The sequence below is a fragment of the Falco naumanni genome, chromosome 8 (assembly GCF_017639655.2).
Source record: "Falco naumanni isolate bFalNau1 chromosome 8, bFalNau1.pat, whole genome shotgun sequence".
In the NCBI taxonomy this organism is placed as follows: Eukaryota; Metazoa; Chordata; class Aves; order Falconiformes; family Falconidae; genus Falco; species Falco naumanni.
In genome coordinates, this window is record NC_054061.1 from 10,154,926 (window position 1) to 10,174,077 (window position 19,152).

Sequence of the window (19,152 nt, forward strand, 5' to 3'; positions counted from 1 at the left end):
ACAAGAGTTTCTCCAGCTGAACACAGGCTGCTGAAGTACATCACTTACAGCATTAGCACTTGTACCTCGCTCTCACATCTCAGTGCCACTACATCTTGTGAAATCCTCACTGTGGGGCGTCACACAGAGGAGCCATTAAAAAACAAGATGTGTCAAATATGAATGGTCAGATGAAACCTGCGTTATCCTAGTCAAACACACAGGAAAATGGGAAAAGCAGCCAGCACTGCTCCTTCTAGCTGGCATTTTTAAAGCAATCTTAGGAGATCACCAATTCTGCACACCCTGTTTGCCTACATTCAGCAGTAAACTACTAATTTTAAATGGAAATGCAACATTCTGTAACAAAAGACACCACGGTCCCAAAACTGCTTGTACAAAATCTTGCTGTAACAGCCTGGAAAACCTCAACTGCGGAAGCAACCAATCACCCCTGTCAGAGGCAGAGACTGTTGCCTCTCCTCTTTAGCAGAGGAAATTGTCTACAAGACATAGTACTTGCAGCCAACAGCAATGCTAGAGGCTGAGCTCAACAACAAGACTCCTGTGTCCTGGCTCTACATCTGCCAGGAAGAAGTCAGTCCCAGTGGTCTACACTAGCTTTATGCTAACTGCTGATGCACATGGTAGCTGTTCCTGCTGTCTTGGAGGGCTGCAGGCTCCGCAGTGGTACCTGCTGCCAACGATAATGTTGTCAAACAATCCCTAGGAAGCCCCACCTCACCACTCCTGAACATTGTGCCGATCACCTTGTCCCGTCTAGGCAGAGGTGTGAGACCTGGGGCACCCTCTGCAAAGCACAAGGGACAGGGCAGCGTCCTGGCCGCAGCAAAATGGGTCATGAACGTGCTTCAGTGGCTGCAGCTACCCAGCTCAGCACAGGACCGCCGCCTCTCCCTGCTGCAGTCTCTAATTGACTGAGCAGTGCTTTGAGATACCTGCAGAATGAAAGGCACACAACAGCAGAAGCTGGTTTATTAAGAGGCCTGTGACAATGAGACATCGGAGCTGCAGACGCACTGTACAAGCTGCAGACTCCCAGAATGAGCTTTCCACAAATGAATCCTCTTGTCAAGAGCTGTACGATTCTGTATTCATGTACCCTGCCAGAGGAGCACTTGGCAACCCCTTTGATATCACTCTCTAAATTAATAGACAAAGAGAGTTCTATCAGAAGCAGGAACTGAAGTCAGATGTTGGTACAGTGACAGCTGCAAAGCAATTGCTGTGCAGGTGTGACAACAGGGGGAAAGGAGCCACACAACAGCGCACATCTGCATCAGGAGGTAAGAGGATGGCCCCACCACTGACTTACTATAGCTATTAACTACTACTGCACTGAAATCAAGGTTCCCAGGCTCAGGTCACTCTGCCTGGACTGCAAACCACCGCCAGCCCTCAACACTTCCATGTCATCTTTAACCCAGCCCAGCCTCTGGGTGAACCTCTCCTCTTAGCCTCTTGGAGATGGTCTGTGGAGAACAAATACCAAAGGACTGTGGAAAAGCATGTCACAACACGAGTGACTGAGGTTTACTAGGACTCCCCTCACAGCTCCTGGGGCCCCTTCTGCATCACTAACATGGGCAACAGCACTGCCGTCCACACTGATGGCATCCTCCAGTGCAGCAGTGCGTGTGGGATAAAAGAAAAAGCTGGAATTGGTAACAACTCTCCAGCTACAGGACTGAAAGGCTCTAGAAGCAGCTGCACACAGTCCCCAGCCAAAAGGGACTAGCGTTACGAAGCAGTGGAGAAAAGTGAAGAGGGAACAGTTTGTGAGGATCCCAACGGCAGCAGCCCAAGCTCCCAGCTACCCAAGGGGAAACGCCAGCACAGCTCAGCTGAACCACAGTCTAGAAGGCAGGAGAGGAAACAGGACCCTTCCCCAACTTCAAGCTCTTTTACCTGCATAGGTTCATCCCCGCTGCCCGAGCAGAGCTCTTCTCTCTCCACTTCAATAGCTTCCAGTGGACTCTGCTGGATCTCTGCAGAAAAACACCTCCACGTCAGCACAGGTTTGCAGCCCCCAATCTCCTCACTTGTTGATGTAACTTAGTCCATTTCTTAACAGTCTTGTCACAGTTTCAAAACATTTTTTAGACTTGCCACAAATGTTTCAGACAATGTGCAACAACACAGCCGGATGAGGGGTTAAAGTCACAGCACAGCAGTGTGAAGACAAAGCCACCGAAGCTTTGTGGCTTCATGGGGAGTGAGACTAGACAAAAGGAAAGTGCCTGGCACACTTGCTGGGATAGAGACAAAGCAAGAATAGAGTGCTCTCTCACTTCCAGACAAACAGAGCTCCTGTTCTGCGGTCTGTCTTGCAGATGCACCATCTTTAGACCTCCACATCTTCCCTAGCAACAAAATATGCCTCCAAGCACCACCATGACCTCTCTCTCTACAGCTGCTTGTGAACAGGAGCAGTCTCTTCATCAATTTTTCTCACTTAAAACCCTGGACTGGAAAAATCTCAAACGTAGTAGGAGAGACCAAGGAAGAAAAACACATTGATCCCAAACATGTTTAATTAATGCAAGACAAAAGTTATTTCAGCTCTCACACTGTACACGTATCTTGGCACTGAAAAATCTGAAAATTTCTTGATTGCACCTCTTGAAGAGACCACTCCTAACACCTTGTTTTGAGTGACTCCTCCACAGCAATGTACATCCTAGTGTCTCTTCAGCAGCAAGTCCTTAGCAATCTCTGGTCACTGAACTGTCTTAGAGGAAATGGGTCCAAAAACAGAGAATCAAACTAATTTATCTGGATAATTTCAGCCTTGACAAACACAGCTGGGAAAGAAATCTCGGTTTGTTCAAGTTACTTGAAAATTCTCTTCTTTTCTCTGAATTTTCTAAGTGTGCAACTTTTGGTGCAAAATTCTCAAGCACCTCTTACCTGGGCAAACAGATATCTCTTCATCAGCAGAATTTTCTGTGCCAGTATCTGGGCTCCTTTTACCGCCAAGTGGGGTCAACACAGAGATGCTGTTCAAAATATAAATATAATATAAATCTCCAATCCAGTAGGTGTGACAGCCACACCCACCTGTCTCACACAGTTCAGAACAGCAGACTATGCTGTAATTTCCAAATGGTCAATATCTAATAGCCAGAAATGACCAGGATAACAGCAAAATATGGGTCTAAAATGCTGTCCTAAACAGAAATTCCAAAGGGAACATTTTTTTCTTCTAGAAGCCCTTGACAAAAAGGCTCAAAGGGTCCCTGTTTCATGTCAGGGGAGTAAAAATACCTGCTCACAAGCGTGGGACTCTCTTGATTCTTTCTACTCTTAGAAGATTTGGGAGTTGTGCAGGTACCAGCACCGTGCCTCTTTCTGTCTGGGGAAGAAAACCCTCAAACAGGAAAGACACAGACTTGATTTATCCTGCATTCCCCCCTCCCTCCTCACACTGCTAATTTGCTTCCTTAACGCTCTGCACAGCAGTCAGAAGCAGCATGGATGCAACAACAGGCAAGGCTTCCCTGCAGCAAAGTCCTAACGGCATTAGCACGGCTGTTCCTCCAGGCAGCACCAGGTATCACTCCTCCCGTTTTGACCTTCGGATTCCTCCTTTTTTTCCTGCCCCCACACTCACAGTGTCTTTCCGAAACAGGCAAGCATTGCTGAGTAAGTCTGGCACCCATGCTGACACACTCAGCGCTTTGCATGGCTTTCTGATTAGTCTGATCAAGTATGCAAGAACACACTTTAAAACATGAATCCCCATACTGACAAATAGAAGATTTATTAAGCTCAACCACAGGCCTTAGAGAGGAGAGAACAGCCACTGCTGATTTATGATAAATAACAAAACTGTGATAGGAAATCACAAGTGGCTTTTCTCTCTAAATAAAGCATCTCAAAGCATTTGTTATGAATCCAGGCTGAGCATGTTTTACTCTGTGTCTAACATCAGGGCTCACTTCAAAAGAACTCACGCAAAACAACTTGCTATGACATTTATAAAATGGGCTAATCAATTTGAAGTCAAACCACATTTCTTGCTACACCAACTATCTCCTGGTAACAAAGCCTATAATCATTTATTAAAACCCCAATCTACCATGCTCTGCACAAAGTGTAAAACAATCAGGCAGAGTGGCCCGCAGAAAACAAAGCAGCCTATTCTCACTGCCGCTGCTTCCTAAACTGCTTCACTACCTCCAGACAGCTCCGAGCTGTGTTTTCCTATTAAGTGCTGCTGAGGCCAGCCGGTCGGGGTGCCTGAGCCTTACCCGAGAGAGGGCTGTGCTGGCAAATTACCAGGAGCCAGATGGCAACACTTAATGTGCACAAAACTGCAAAGTCTGCAGCCATTTCTTGCCTTGCTGCAGATGTGCCAGCTGCTCAAGGAGGGGCCGCAGCACCCAGGTGCATCCTGGCCCCAAGGTGGGCAAGCCAGGAGCTCCTGGGCGGCTTGAGGTCCCTCTCTTTGTGTTCAGCCCTGGCCTCTTCTGTCTTAAGCAGGCGGGAGGCCAGCACTGCGGAGCGCACACCTCGGTGCCTTCTACGCAAGCACACAGGCTCAGACCTCAGCTGTCACAGACTCATCAGCCTCAGCAGCAACGGTAGCTGCAGGTTCCTTCTGCTCCCCAAGGCAAGCTTTAAGCTTGTTAGAAAGGTGCAAGCAAGAGGGATTTTCGTACTCTGCATATTGATATTAACTGCTCAGGACAAATGCCGTTAGATCAGAGGAAAGTTGGCAGTTTTGTTCCAAAGCAGGTTTAAATTATAAAACCCAGCAAATTAAAAACATGGCATTATCTGGCCTCTCTTGTAACTTGCTCCTTGAATCCTCTCCCATTTGCCCTTTTTCTCCCACAGCCTTTGCTGCAGAATTGCATCCCACAGGAAGGGGAAGAAAAAAAAAGGAAAAGAGGAGTAGGCTTAAATCTGAAGAAAATCATGTTGACTTGTCCCACACCTGTCATCTGCTGAAGTGGCTTTTCTGGAGCACTGCACTCTATCTTTGGCTGATAGGCAGTGCCGTCTGGCTTCCTCCTCCCTTCTTTCCTCTTCAGCAGTAAGGCAAGAACATAAAAATACACACAGAAATCCAGTAAACCCTCCACCATGCTGCCTATGTGCCTTCCCAGACAGACCATGTGACTACATGGCTGTAACTCACCTTCAGCTCACCTACCCATCTCCACAGCTTTACTGCACCATGTCACATTAGCTTCAGAGGGCAAGGATCAAGTCCTCGTCTTGTACTAGAAGGCACCTTGCACATTTTATAAAGTAACAAGTGTAACTGATCTCCCCATTTGTGTCCCACCTCTTTCCCTATTTCCAGGGCTAACTAACAGCAGCTACTACAGCCAGCCTTTCCAGCAAGCCCTGCTGCCAGGTCCTGCAGCAAGCCCCAGCGAGACTGCACCCCAAATACTCCAGGGAGAAAGGAAGAGCCCACATCACTGGAGTGAGCCCATGAGTCCCACGGTCTGAAGTCACCCTACTCACCCCTGTGCAATTTGCATGGGCTCCCCATCTTCATGCACATCCGCTGCAGGCAGCACCTGGGAGGCCTGGAAAGGAAAATTCTGATATCATATAGAACAACGTACACAGTTAACTAAGATCTGCTGGGTCATCAGATTCTGTCCATGACATTGCACCCAGTCTGCTATGCATATTTTTCTGAAAATGGCTAAGTACCCATCCTGAACTAGTCTGGTTTTTCCCCTCCATCATCCTGGTAAGGTGTTTCAGCAGCTCCTTGCAACAATGCCTGGCAGCACATTTTGTTACCTTGCTGCCAAGCCATGTTCCTGGACAGTCCATGCCCATTCATTCATGTCATCCTTCTCTATCACCCTCCACACTCTCTGCCTGTTCCCAGCATCTAGCCTGACACACTTGTAAGCAGCAATTGTAGCTCTTCTCCATCTCCATTTGTGCAGAGCTAAACAACCCAATGATTTCAGTGTCACCTTACACCTCCTCACACACCCCAGCAGCCTTCACCTACTCCAGTTTAAAAACTATTTGCCTGAGCCAGGATGACCTGATCAACTGGTACAGCTGATGTTTGACCATGAGAGGTACTTTTCTGAAATTCTTTATGGGTAAGATCTGTTGCATTTTTCTTGACTGGGAAATCAGCTGTCCCATCAAAGAGAGGGAACAGATTAACCTGTGCAATCTACAGCTGGCAAATCCGTGTGCATTTTATCCCATTTTTCATTTAGCTCTATGACTCCACTTATTCTTTCCTTTAAAATTTGTTCAAAAGCCTTATGCACTGCCAAGGTCAGGCTAACATGCCAGTCATTACCCAGATCCCTTTCTTCTTCTTCAGTGTACGTTACACTTGCCGTTCTCTAATCAGGTGGAATTACAATGGTTTATTGCCAGTCCTTGCTGTCAGGCCTGCGATTTCTCATGCTACTTCTCAAAGAAAGCCAAGGGGTTTTCCTCCCCCTTTCTCAAGTCTATTAAACTCTCAAAGTCTGATTTCCACCATAGGTTTCAACTTTGATCAGCTCCACTCCTGGATGGCTGATGTACTTCCCCAGCAAGCCCAAAACAAAGCCTCCTGTCAAGATTTCCCTAAAGTGACTCCAACCCCCAAATATTCTGTTTTATCTGTGCTGTTCCTTACATCAACATAAAATATCACACCTCCTCCTTTAAATTTATTTCTCTTTTTCCTGAACTGTGCATATCTTAACAACACCGCTACCCTGGTCAGGAATGCTGGGCCACATTTCTGTTTTTCCTAGTACATACGTTATAAAGTATGGCACTAATTTAGGTCACCAGACTCTAACTCTCCAGAATTGGGTCTTCCCTCTGAATCTTTTAAAGACCAAGAGTTCCCTAACCTTATTTGAAAGGCTATGAAGGAATTGATTCTATTAGCACTGAAGTTTGTTAGTGCAGGTTCACAGGCTATGATGATTCCTGACAACCAGGATTTGCTCTGTGCAAACACCCCTTGGCTGCAGGCGACAGTTGCAGCAGTTGGCCACTGCCAGGGCAGAACTCTGCCTGCTCCAGGTGAGGGTTTTGGAGCAGGGGTAGAGGCAAGCTCCCTCAAGCACATCATTTGCACCTGCATTTCACTGGTACAATACACGGCACACAAGGCTTTTTCAAGGACAGCTTTGAGTCCCCATGTATGGTTTCTAGCATTGGCACAGCCTAAAATCTGCCACCAGCCCCACTAGCAAAGCAGTCCTGGTGGCACTGGGGGAGCCCCAGGGCAGTACAGGCAACAGGGGTCTCCAAGCGATGCAGCGCATTAGGGACACAACCACTCTGGGCCCTTGCTTTGTCACTGCCAGTAGAATTGTATTTGATAGAAGGAAAAAAATGGAGACAAGGCACCAGCAAACATCAAACATATCGATCTTGCAAGTAAATCACTTGCGCTGGCCTCAGCATGCGACTGCACAGAGAGGCGAGAGAAGGGAGCAACCTCTCAAGCCATGTGTGATAAAGCAGATGAAAGGGCATTTAGAAATCATTTTCTCTCAAGCAAATAAAAGACTGGAAAATTTTGGGCTAGGGTTGAAATTCTAAAGTCTGCTCCCCCTCCCACTTCCTTATTTTTTCACCTTAAAAATATCAGAAAGACTACATTACATACACATTATAGCTCTTTGAGAGAGCACTTGTGGTCAGGATGAGTACATTGCAAGTTCCCACTCAGCACCACTAAAACCTCTTTTCTCTGAAGAATTAATTAGGTATTAAACAGATAATAAAAAATACCCCACAATTTTCAATACTGATTAAAGCATCACACCCTTCCCAGCTGCTGTAGCTTTCCAAGGGTTTTAGAGCACACCTCCAGAGACCTGCAGTCACCCCAGTCCTCCAGATGAAGACCTCCACTTCAACAGAAAAAGACAGAGACAAAAAAAAAGCAGTTTGCCTTAAGAACCTTTCAGGTCTTTTGTATCTATCCTAAAGAAATGAAAAAGGGCACAAGTCGGTTTCTTTCCTCTGCAGGTCACCTCTAAGGCTTGTTTAAATCCGTATCTGCTAAACCCAAGCTGAAGCACTGTCATGAAAAGTCACATTTCAGCACAGGCTGCTCTGCTCTTTTTCTGCAACCAGAAAATGCAGACATGACGTTTTTTCTAAGTGTTCAATATTACAAGACAGAATATAAATATCACAAAACAAGTTAAGTATCTTTCTAACACCAGGGTAAATGATCAAATACACTTGAAAACAGGAACAACAGAGCTGAGGCTTCAGTCATAGAGAAGATAAAGTTATACAATGATCCGGGAGTGAAGTCATTATGAAAAATGAGGGTTGGAAAAGGCTGACACAAACCTAAAATACAGCAGTAATAAATACTTCATCTGACTAGCAATCTGTTTAAACTTAGCAGTGACAGAAAGCTGCCTTCCGCTCCAACAAGAGAGTCCTGACGGAGACAGAGGCTGACACCTAGCGTCTAGCAGACCCAACAAGCAAGCCGGAGAGGTGCCCAACCACCAGAACAAGGACGACGAGCGTTGCCGCGATGACAGATCACCCATGACAGGCAGAAGACGCCTGTGAGCACGCAGAGCCTCTCCCGGCCAAAACTGCAGGACCACTAGGGAAAAAGAGCACTTGCAAGGGTGAAGCACGCGCAGACACAGATGGGCATGTAGGTGTAAAAAGGAAAGGCTACACTGCAAGGACAAAAGCCACACGTCTGTTCGCAAAGGAAAACACAGAGCTCTCCACGTTGCCATGGGTTTATAAGCTGGTTTGCCAGAGCTGGCGGTGGTCAGCATCACCTCTGTGCTCGCTACCTTGACACACTGCCAGGCTACACCCTTTCGAGAAGGCCAGTCAGCTGGAAGTCTTTATCTCAGTGGTGCATTAATGGACGACTGCCAGGCTGCATGATGGCCCCTACCGTTTGTGAGCTGGGTATCAGCCTGTACGCTTTGCCTCTCCCTTTCACTGTAAACTGCGGGGCTAGGGGAGGAAGACCCTAAATTTTAAGAGGAGCTTTAAACAGCAATGCCTGCTTTGCAGAAGGGACTGAACCCTAAAATGGGCAGAAGAGCAGGACTGCTCAACATCTGCTCAGTGGCGAAGCTCTTACCTGGCAGTAGCTGGTGGTAGGCTCATCATCAGAAGTGGAGTTCTTCTCTTCTTCAGTGCTATGCCCTGGACTCTCTGCCTCCCTCCTCTTTGAAGGAAGGAGCCAAGTGATGCTCTCAGACTCCTTCTGCCCATCTGGGTCTCCATCTTCTGTACCATCAGCAACCCCATTCTCCCTACTCATCTGCTCTCCTTTCCCAAGCTCATTTTGGCTCAAGGAAGAACTGGGCACAACTGGGTTACCAAACTCCTTCTTATGCAATAGCTGCCTCTGAGCCTGCTTCAGGCTCTTCTGGTAAACCTCCAGCTGACACAAGATGACTTTGGTGTACTGGTTGGGGTCCACCCCTTTGGGGCAGAAGGGGATGCCCCAGTAATAGTGCACTGTGTCTCTGGTCTCCTCCTGCTTGTGCTTCTCCTCCGCCGGATTCAGTACGCAAAGCTCAGGGGTACAGTCAGGCACCTCATTCTGCTCCGCTTGCTCTGTGGAAACATCGACTTTGGTGGCGTGCCCAGGCTGTGAGGTGTGTTTGGTACCTGCTCCTCCACCACTCCTCCTGGGGCTGCCACACTGTTCTGCGGTCCAGCTCTTCCTAGGTGTGGCTGAGCTCCCGGCACCACCTTCTCCTGCAGAATGGCGAGTGCAGGACAGGCACTGCTCTTTTGGTTCATGGCCTGTTGCTTTGGAAGAGCCGGAGGGGCTTGTGAACAGTCTCCGAGGTGTCAGTCGCCAGGAGCCTGAAGTCACCCTGCCAAAGGTGGGACTCAAAGAGATGAGGTCCTCTCTGAGAGCGCTGGGTAACATGTTACTAGAATCACTTTTTGCTGATGAGGAAGGCTTCTCACTTGACCTTGTCACAGGCTGGCCCTTCCCCGGAGACACGATTATGCTGGATACTAGTGAGCTTTCGACAATTTCCTGGCTTAACCTCCTCAACACTACCAGGGGGCTCCGGGCGACATCCATCTGTCCATTCCCATCAGCTCTGGTGCTCTGTGAGTGGGAGCTGCACTCAGAGCGAGGGGTGTCAGGGCAAAGCGCCAGATCTCCCAGGATCTCAGAGCCTTCTTTCTCAGCAGGCTGGCTTTGGCCTTGTGCGCCCAGTGCTTCTGCAGACAACTGAGGGGTTGCATCAGAGGAATCCGAGGGCTGACAGCTCTGAAAAACAAAAGGTTGATTCTCCAAGAGGCATGTTGTCTACCAGCAGAGCATACCAAGGGCTCCCCCAGCACACTAGCAGCCGTCACCTGGACTCTAGACACACAGGCACACCCCTGATCAGAACTGTGTACCCCAAAACAGGTGACAGCTGGAGTTAAGACTTCATACGCCCCTCTCACTAGGAATGGTACAAAACAACTACTCTGCAACTGCTGTAGTTCCAGCTCATGCTGGAAATAGCTAGGCCCCCAGTAAAACCTTCTTTTGTGCAGTGTGGCAAAGCAAGCGCAGAATGCAATGCTGCTGAAGAACCCCAGTAAGCCTCTTCACATAAGCACACTTACATTAAGGCTCTCAGCAATGGCCTTCCTCAAGAGCTCCTCCTCTTCCTCTTCTTGACAGTTCACTTGTCTAGCTTCTTGCTCACTCATTTTCACGGCCAGTGCAAACTGTTCCTCTTCAGTCATCTCTACAGCAGAAGAAATAGGATAATGTCAAGTCACAGCTGCAGGTATATGTAAACACCCAAGCTATACCCATCATGTTGGGAGAAACGTCCAAGGGTGCCGCCTGCCCAGGACGAACGCAGAGTAAAACATCTAAACTTCAGCTTTCCCAAAAACATGCCACCAAAACCAGAGCAGGCAAAACTAAGTGAAAAAGATAACCCAAGTCAGGAACTTCAGTTAGGGTTTCTACAGCAATCTAAACTCTGACTCCCTGGGTATATTAATAGCAACAGGACTTTTCATTTGCCCTCAAACAACACACCCTACAGCTGCAAAACACATGTTCAAGGAGAGGGGAAAAGGACAGATCTCCAAAGTGTGCTCATTTTTATATCAGATGGGTTCTGTATCTTGCCTTACTGCTGAGCCTATCTTAATACACTTTTTTACTAGCCAAATAGCACACCTCACTACCTTCTGACACGCAGATACCTGCAATACCACAGGAGACCTACCGAAGAGAAAGAGCACTACGTGTTGTTCACCCACCCCGAGCCGCAGGTGGAAAGCTCTGTGAAGGATAATGTTACTTGCTCACTGGTATCATGGAGGATCTTTCACATGCATACATCCCCCTTCTTCTCACATCACCACTCCACTGCATCACTAAGTCAGTCATGCATGGGAAACAGGTTTTCTACAGTTCTAACTGCTATTTCAGCAGAAAACATCTTCCTGAAATATTCCTCACTCAGAGCAAACCAGAAGTCGAGACTGGCTATTTAGAAACTAAGCAGTTAGTTACTTTGGAAAACACTTACTTACTTAGATTCGATTCAACACTTTCACCACGCTTAAAATATACAATGCCTGCAGAATGGAGTGCAGCTTGAAAAACAACTCAACAGCACTCTCAGGAGCTGAAAAAAATACATCTTCTCACTTGAAACAAATTGACAGATTTCCTTCAAAACCCGCTCCTTCCTTCAGGCAGAATCCTGCACGCGCCATCTCATGCATGAACCAAAAGGCTTGCTCTCTGATGGGCTAAAACATCTTTAAGGCACGCAATTTGAATGGGAAGGCTGCCCAAGCACAAAACATGCCTTCACTGCAGCCACTTTCGGAAACAGACAGTTCCCTGGATAAAGATGTATTCAAAAGTTGCAGGCTCCCCTTTTCCTCTTCCCACCAGCTGCCACCAAAATACAGCAGCGCAGCCTCCCTGGAAGCAGCCTGGGATTGCACTGGTCTTAGCACAGACTGTGCATCACAGCACTGCTGCATTGAGGTGCATCCATACAGCAGCAGGCTTTGCTTTGCCCTTCCCCCAGCTCGTTGCTAATAGCAGGCTGGTTCTCCCCCACCCAAGCAGGATTTGAAGCATTTTTGGACTGTTCTGATTACCAGCCGTAGATGCCTTTACATGTCCTACTAAATCAGCACTTAGATTCAGGTCGGGGGTTTAGTTTTGTTTCTTTTCTTTTTTTTTTTAATTTCTTTAAAAATTAAGAAAGAGGTTGAAGCGAAGGCAGACTGCAGTGCACTCGGGGATCTTTTGTCCTTGGACAAAGTCACTCTATGATGTTACAGCCAGCAGGGACCAGGGGAAAGAAAAAATAATGCATCCTTTAATGGGAAGCACACAACAGTCCAGTGTATGAAGAAGGCTCCCATCCCCAAGAAAATCAGTAACACACAGTACTTCCACAATACCTAACACCTCCCAAGCATTCAGTAAGCGTGTGCTGATTTGTTTCCCTGCCCAAACCATAACAGCAATCATGCCAGATCCTGCAAACTCTGACACGTGCAAGAAAAGCAGCGCACGTGATCAGCGCCCCACAACACAAGACTTTCCACGTGCTTAAATTAAAACGGGGGCCTAAGCGTTCACCAGTTCAGGCTATCAACATCCATGAAGCTTAATAAAAAGAAACATTTTTTGGCGAGTTACTACTGTACATTTTGTTTTCTTCTCCCTCTCTGGCACAGCAATTTCCCCTCTGGGGACAGGGAATGTGCCAGACAAATGCTGCCTCTGGCAAAGAAACCAGCGACAAACAAGATGCACTTAGTGTATGTTCCAGTTGAGTAGGTGCTCCTGAGATGGGGAAATCTCGAGTTTAAATCCACCTGGCATTACGGTGGGGAGAGAAAAGAGCAGTTCTGCTCATGCCTTCCAGGAGACCTGACCTGCTTTAAGCTGAGTGGTCCAGAGCTGACGGTATTTTGTGCTCCACATCTGATCTCAGCATCGTGTGTTTTATTAAACTTGATGTTGATTGCACCGGTCATAATTTACAATGATTAGAAATCCAGAGAGCTGCATTAGCCCCCAACCGGTGTGTGCAAACAGACCTCTGGAGCGCTCCAGGCGCAAGCACTGAGCATGCAGCGGAGGTGAGCCACACTCCAGGAGCACACCGGTGGGGCAGGGGAGGAATGGCCCCTCTCTGTCTGGACAGACATGCTCTGTTCCGCCCAGCTCACACACACGGCACACCTCACAGAAGCCCATTCCCGCTGCCAGGTGGGGAAACGCCTGCACCTCCGGCTGGGAGCTGTGTCTCACACTAAAATCCACTCGCCTTGCATCCATCCCAACACAGCATGAAATCCCAGTGCCTCTCCAGGGACCAGGGTATCCAAGAAACCCACAGATGGGAAGGAGGGGTCAGGGAGAAACCGTTTTTAAGACATCGCAGCCCTAAACAAATTAAACCATTTCAGAGCCTTTTTAAATGCTAATATGGCAATTTGCTAAGCGATTTATGTTCCATTTTGACATTTGCAAAGTGAATTAGATGCAAAACCCCACTAGTTGTAGTTCTACTTAGTAGCAAGAGATTTACTCAAAAATAACAGAAACGGAATCTCAGTATTTCTACATATCCAAAGTGCAATTACAGTAAAAAGATTCAAATGTGCTTTAAAGCACTGACTTCCTCCGGAAAAAGAGAAAGAGATTTCTTTAGGTTTTGTATTTCCATTTATCCTGTCAGGATGAAACGTCACAGATATATTTTAGTTATGGCTTTAGGTTAAAATGAATAAAACCACAACAAAGCAAAAATGGGAGGATACGCTTTATAACCAGAGCCTACAAATATCTGAAATTTTCCAGTTTTGAGGAGAAAGAACTTGCTCTACCCAGAAGCACCGAATCTTTACAAAAGACAATTTGCCTCACAATTCAAAGAATTTATTTAAAGACACTGAGAAAAATAATTACTACTTCAAATCCTAATTTGCCTAAAAGCAAACACCTAAAGCCTAATTATAGCTTCCTATAAATGAGAGAACAGACCCACCATCACATATGCTTAAACAAGCAACTGCTCTCTGACCGAGCAGTGCTAGGCACCCCCAAGCTCCTGCACTTCAAGGAGGCAGACATGCACACACACACGAAAAAAAAAAAAAAAGGGAAAAAAAAAGGCAGCTTTTGCCCCAGGAGGAGAAAAACTATTATCAGTAATTTCAACATCTAGACACACAGCAGAACTCTTCCATTATACAATGGATAGAGAGCCAACCCTGTCTCCTGCGGATTTTCTGGAGCATGCCGAACACCTTTCACACAGCACCAGCTCCCAAAACCCAGCACACTCAACAACGTAATGAGGACATCCAACTCCAGCAACTCCCTGTTCTTAGCACCGTATGTTTGGCCACATTTTTACGGAATCTCCAAGGTGGGGTTTCAGCTTTTATTTGGTGTTCTATTTCTTCTGGGAGAAACAGAAGAAAAAGAAGGAAAAAAACCAAAAGAACAAACTCTTCCCCGTTTCCGACTTTGCTATCTTACTTGTTCAACACAGGACATGCACAGTGGGTTTCAACTCCCACAAAGAGCCAGGATGTTTCATGCTATGGCCTTAGGCCTCTATTAAAAACAATTTAATTCACACAAGCCCTGTGAGGACTGACAAGCCCAACTGCTGCTGCTTGCAGAGCACTGGCGTGCTCCATTTTGCTCAGTGATTGCTTTGGGTTTTGCAGGAGACAACATCTCTCCCATTTTAAAACGTTCTGAATTTAACATGCTAGATGGACTCCTGCCTTGCAGAGCACAAGAACGTGAGTGCAGATCCGCTGGGGCAGAGAAACAGTCGGCCCGCCTGGCTGCTGTAACAAGTGGTGCTGTACGGGGAGTACAGGGAAGCCTCGCCACACTCAGCAGTCCCTTCTGCTTGAACATCCCCGGTCTTCAGAAATGCTGCTTGCAGAATATGAGTGGAAACATGCCAGCCTGTTCCCTTTAGCATCTGTTTATAGACCTATTATCCATGAATTCATTTAATCCCTTATTAGAGCTGCTGATACTGACCCCTCCACAACCTCCTGTGACAAAAATTTCCAGGAATCCACAACATGCTGTGTGAAACATTACGTTCCTTCACCCATTTTAAACATATCTCCTGCTACTTCCACCAACTGCACCCTGGCTGTAGGAGCTAGTAAACAACAGCTCTGCGTTCAGCCGAGGCACTGCCTTCCTGGTGTGAACTTTGATCCCACCTTCCTCCCCAAACAGAGCCGCCCCAGGCTTTCCAGTCTGTCCTCATAAGGCAGCTGCTCCATCCCCTTCATGGCTTGGGTTGACCTCCTCCGGAGGTACCATAGTGTCCTTGAGATGCAGAGACCAGAACTGAACACAGTGCTGATGTGGGTGCACCAACACCTTATATAACAGCAAAATGACATAAAACAGATCTCTTGTTCTTAACATCCTTCCCTATGATGCCCAACGTTGCTGGCTTCTCCAGCTGCCCCCATGCTACAAGCCAATAATTTCAGAGAACTGTCAGCTGCAACTCAGATCTTTCCTGAGCTGCGCCTGCCGGGTCAGAGCATCACAACGTTTCAGGGAAAGACAGCAGCAGAGGGGCCTGAACAGAAAAGCAGTTTGTGACTGACAGTGCTTTCAAATCAGCTTCAACCAATCTTGAAACCCAGTGAGGTACCGACACCCTCGCACACTTATTTTGGAAGCATACCAGTCTGCGCACACACCGCCTGGGGAGAAAACAAGTGACAGAGTGCCTATTCAGAAAGGCAAATTTTACCCCTGAGAAGGGTCTTCTCCGAGAGCTGCGCATCCCCAAGCCACATCACAGCCTTTCTGCAAGGGAAATAATCTCTAACACAAACAGCAGAAGCTGCTCAGCACCAGTCTCCAGCACCCAGCCCCACACTCAAGACGTACGTGCAATTTTTCTTTTAGCAGCAAACTTCATTCTATCCAGCTGCTGTTTTGTTCTCTTCTTTTGCAATCTGCTCTCTTCCTTTGACTCCTGCTGTAATGGAAAAAAATACGGTGAGCACATACAATATGTAAGAAATACTACCAGCCCCCCTCCTCTCCACTACTCAGACACAAACACTGGTTCAAGAACAAGCATCTATTTGTGTGAAATTTGAATTTCAAACATAATTCAAACACATTCTGTAACTATTAAAAGCTGTGTGATAAGCATAATGAGCAAAAAGAGTTACAGACTGACATAAACAGAGAAGTAGTAGAGACAATAGACTTCATGCCAGTCACTACCATGCACTGCACCTGCTGCCCATGATTTTAGAGATAATTTGTTTGGCCTTCCTAAAACGTTGGTATTTGTAAGCACTCAGAAAAACAAAACCCTTTTATAACTGAACATCACACCCCTGTAAGCCAGGACTGTTTCCTGCCATGCAGCTTCTAGTACTCTGCCCAGACAATTTCAGGTGATCAAAACTAGAATCCTAGCCATTTCTGGGGACTCAGGCTAATACACCCCGAGGGCAGGAGAGCCAGCTGTTATTTACTCCTCATGCTATTATCTCATATTGCCACAAGTGTTTAATTTTTGAAGCTTGAATACTTCAGAAGTTTGTCGTCTCAAGGCCTCCCAGAATAACACCCAGACAAACAAGTGAAGTGCATACTGCTTTAAGCACACGGTCTGCAACCAGAATGGTCACAGGCTTAATTGGCACACATTTATGCAAGTTGCTGTCCTAACGGCTTAAGTGAGGGCGTACACATTACTGAAGGCTGGCACTGGACCACTTCCAATTTGTCTCTCTAAATCAGGTAGGATTAGGATCAAACCCAGTGTTTCAGGCAGAGACCCAAGCCTGACGGGGACAGGGCTTCCTATGGCTCTGCCTGCAGCTGCAATTGTTTTGGCTGTTCACGAGACTCACAAACTGGCCACACGCCTCTGCCTCTTACCTCTTGTGCTAGGAGGGGGGCTTCAAGGCAGGGCATGTGGCTTGGGCTACTTTAATGCTAACAGATATGCTGCTTATTTTCAAGCGTGATCAGTTTCTGCTGTCTGTTGCCTGTGTTTCCGAACCTGTAAAGTCCTTTGGACTGTACCTCTATGCTGAGTTTTATTCAAGACATCTCCAGCTCTAAGTGTTATCTGTAGATTTTATTAGTGTATATACACCACTTGCTCCCTCTTACAGATCATTAATGAGGATGTTAAAACACACAGAGACCTAATATTGATCCTTTTGGCCTCAGCTTTACATTTCTCCCAAACGAGCCTCTCTTCTGTCCATCACCAGCTTTTGCCGACAGTCTTTTAGCAGGATTTCAATCCAGGAATGTTACTATCTAGACCAAATTGAATTATTTATCCAACTAAGATTTTGCAAGACGTACTATTAAGTGGTTTCCTGAAACCCTAATACATTACAGCTTTTACATGCCCTAATACCTACGCATTCCTCACTTCCACTGATTTAAGAATCAGCTCACAACAAGGCAGCAATCATGCTCGGCAAGTGCATACACACACCCATGCTCACACCCAAGGGTTTTTTTCCTTTGACTGACTCCTTCTCTTCCCCACTCAGCCTGGTTTTCATGCCCTGTTTCTAAGGTCTGCCGCTGGGTCTCCAAAAGGCTGCTTCACAGCCAGGTTCTCTCTTGCCAGAAGCTGGATGCCTAGCTCACACTCAGCAGGTGAAATCCTCTCTCTTCCAAGGCCCTGGCATGTCACCCCTCTCCAGTTTTCCACAGGCCACAGGTTCTCCTACTCCAAACTTCCTTGCCTTTGTCTGCAGCAGCCCCATGCTGACCTTGCGGGCAGCCCACACCTAAGGGAGTGGGGAGACGTCTATGGGATCACGCCAGGATCAAGCTAGGATTATACGCTGGAGGAGGTTAAGCAACGGCTCTCCCACTCTCCCCAGAAGCCATGTCTAACAGCGCTAAACCTACTACAGCTTAAGACAGGGGCAATTTAATCCTAGCAGGCCCTGTAAATCCCCAGCTCTTCTCTCCAGGCATCAATCTTCCCCTCATCACTCTTGCACTTGCCGGAAGGTCAACCCTGACACTCTCATCTGCAGCTCTCTTCCAGGACATGGATGTGATTTATGAGCACACCAAACTTTACACGGCTGCCAGTGCCTGCTCTGTGCACAGAGACACACGTTTACAGTATGCTCACCATGGGACAAGACAGGGCTCAAACACCTCCAGGGCTTTGGAGGGGAACAGTGGGCCCAGTGCCAGGCGGGCTGCCCAGTTTCACCGCACAGCTGAGTACGTGCCTTGGTTCCCCATGCTGGGTCCTGAAGAATCTCAACATTTACAACAGCGGCAGGAGTAAAATTATTGCAGGACACGTGTTGTACGAACCTCATACATTTGAGAAAGATGTTTAAATTGCTTAGCAGCATTCTACCAAACAGCCACAGTACAGCAAACCGCTGAAGCAAATCCAATTAATCCTGATGGGCCAAAATATACACACACATCTCAATTCCAAGAATTCTTAAATCTTCTTTATTTTTAAACCCAGAATTTAAAACACACCTTTTAATTAGGATTTATGGCTGTTTGTACCTCTGCTGGGAAAGAGCCTCACAGGCCCTGGAGTGCTCTGCATAAATGCAGGCATGGATGGTAGAAACAGAAGGGGCCAAGAAAATTCAGGGAAGACAACAGGCCTTGCTCTTTCTGACCCAACCTTTTAATGCTCATCTGTCTACAAGGATAATAGGAACTCAAGGGGGCACTCAACCAACTGCCTTTCTAATAAGATCACTAGTCCAAAAATAATCTTAATCAATTAAAATATTCCCAAACTGCAGCCAATACTCCTAGTTACAAGGTCATCTCCAACACACAACTTCCAGGGGAAACTAATTATTACAGCAGAGACGAGGTGGGAGCTGTGCACCTCTGCTCAGTGCCAGCCTGGATAGCATCTCCCTCTCCTTTGCCGTCAATTTAAAGCATAATGGCCAGAAGGAATCCAAATTCTCTTCCTGTGTGTCAGGCTCTGCAGTTTAATTTATGATGCTCTCTTATGAGCAATTTCACTGTCAGCATTGTACACAGATCAAGAAAAAGACAGATTTCCAAAGTTCCCTACACATTTAGGGGAAGGCAGACACTATTCTTCTTCCTTGCTTTTTTTTCACCTGCTTGGTTTCACCAGACAGCAGGAAATC

At 46.9% G+C, this 19,152-nt stretch overlaps 1 protein-coding gene across 15 annotated transcripts in view; it reads right to left on the reverse strand.

Annotated features, from left to right (window-relative positions):
* The window catches only part of UIMC1 (ubiquitin interaction motif containing 1), a 39,405-nt gene that overhangs the window by 11,512 nt on the left and 8,741 nt on the right, over positions 1-19,152 (reverse strand). For 12 of the 15 annotated variants that reach the window (XM_040602618.1, XM_040602619.1, XM_040602620.1 and 9 more), the window contains exons 3-8: positions 15,902-15,992; positions 10,585-10,709; positions 9,080-10,237; positions 5,482-5,546; positions 2,911-2,999; positions 1,909-1,988 (exon numbers count right to left, since the gene is read on the reverse strand). In XM_040602618.1, the coding sequence (XP_040458552.1) occupies positions 1,909-1,988; positions 2,911-2,999; positions 5,482-5,546; positions 9,080-10,237; positions 10,585-10,709; positions 15,902-15,992 (1,608 nt within the window). Of the gene's footprint in view, positions 1-1,908; positions 1,989-2,910; positions 3,000-5,481; positions 5,547-9,079; positions 10,238-10,584; positions 10,710-15,761; positions 15,824-15,901; positions 15,993-19,152 lie in introns of those variants that run through there. The other 3 variants (XM_040602621.1, XM_040602630.1, XM_040602623.1) reach the window with 2 other exon arrangements.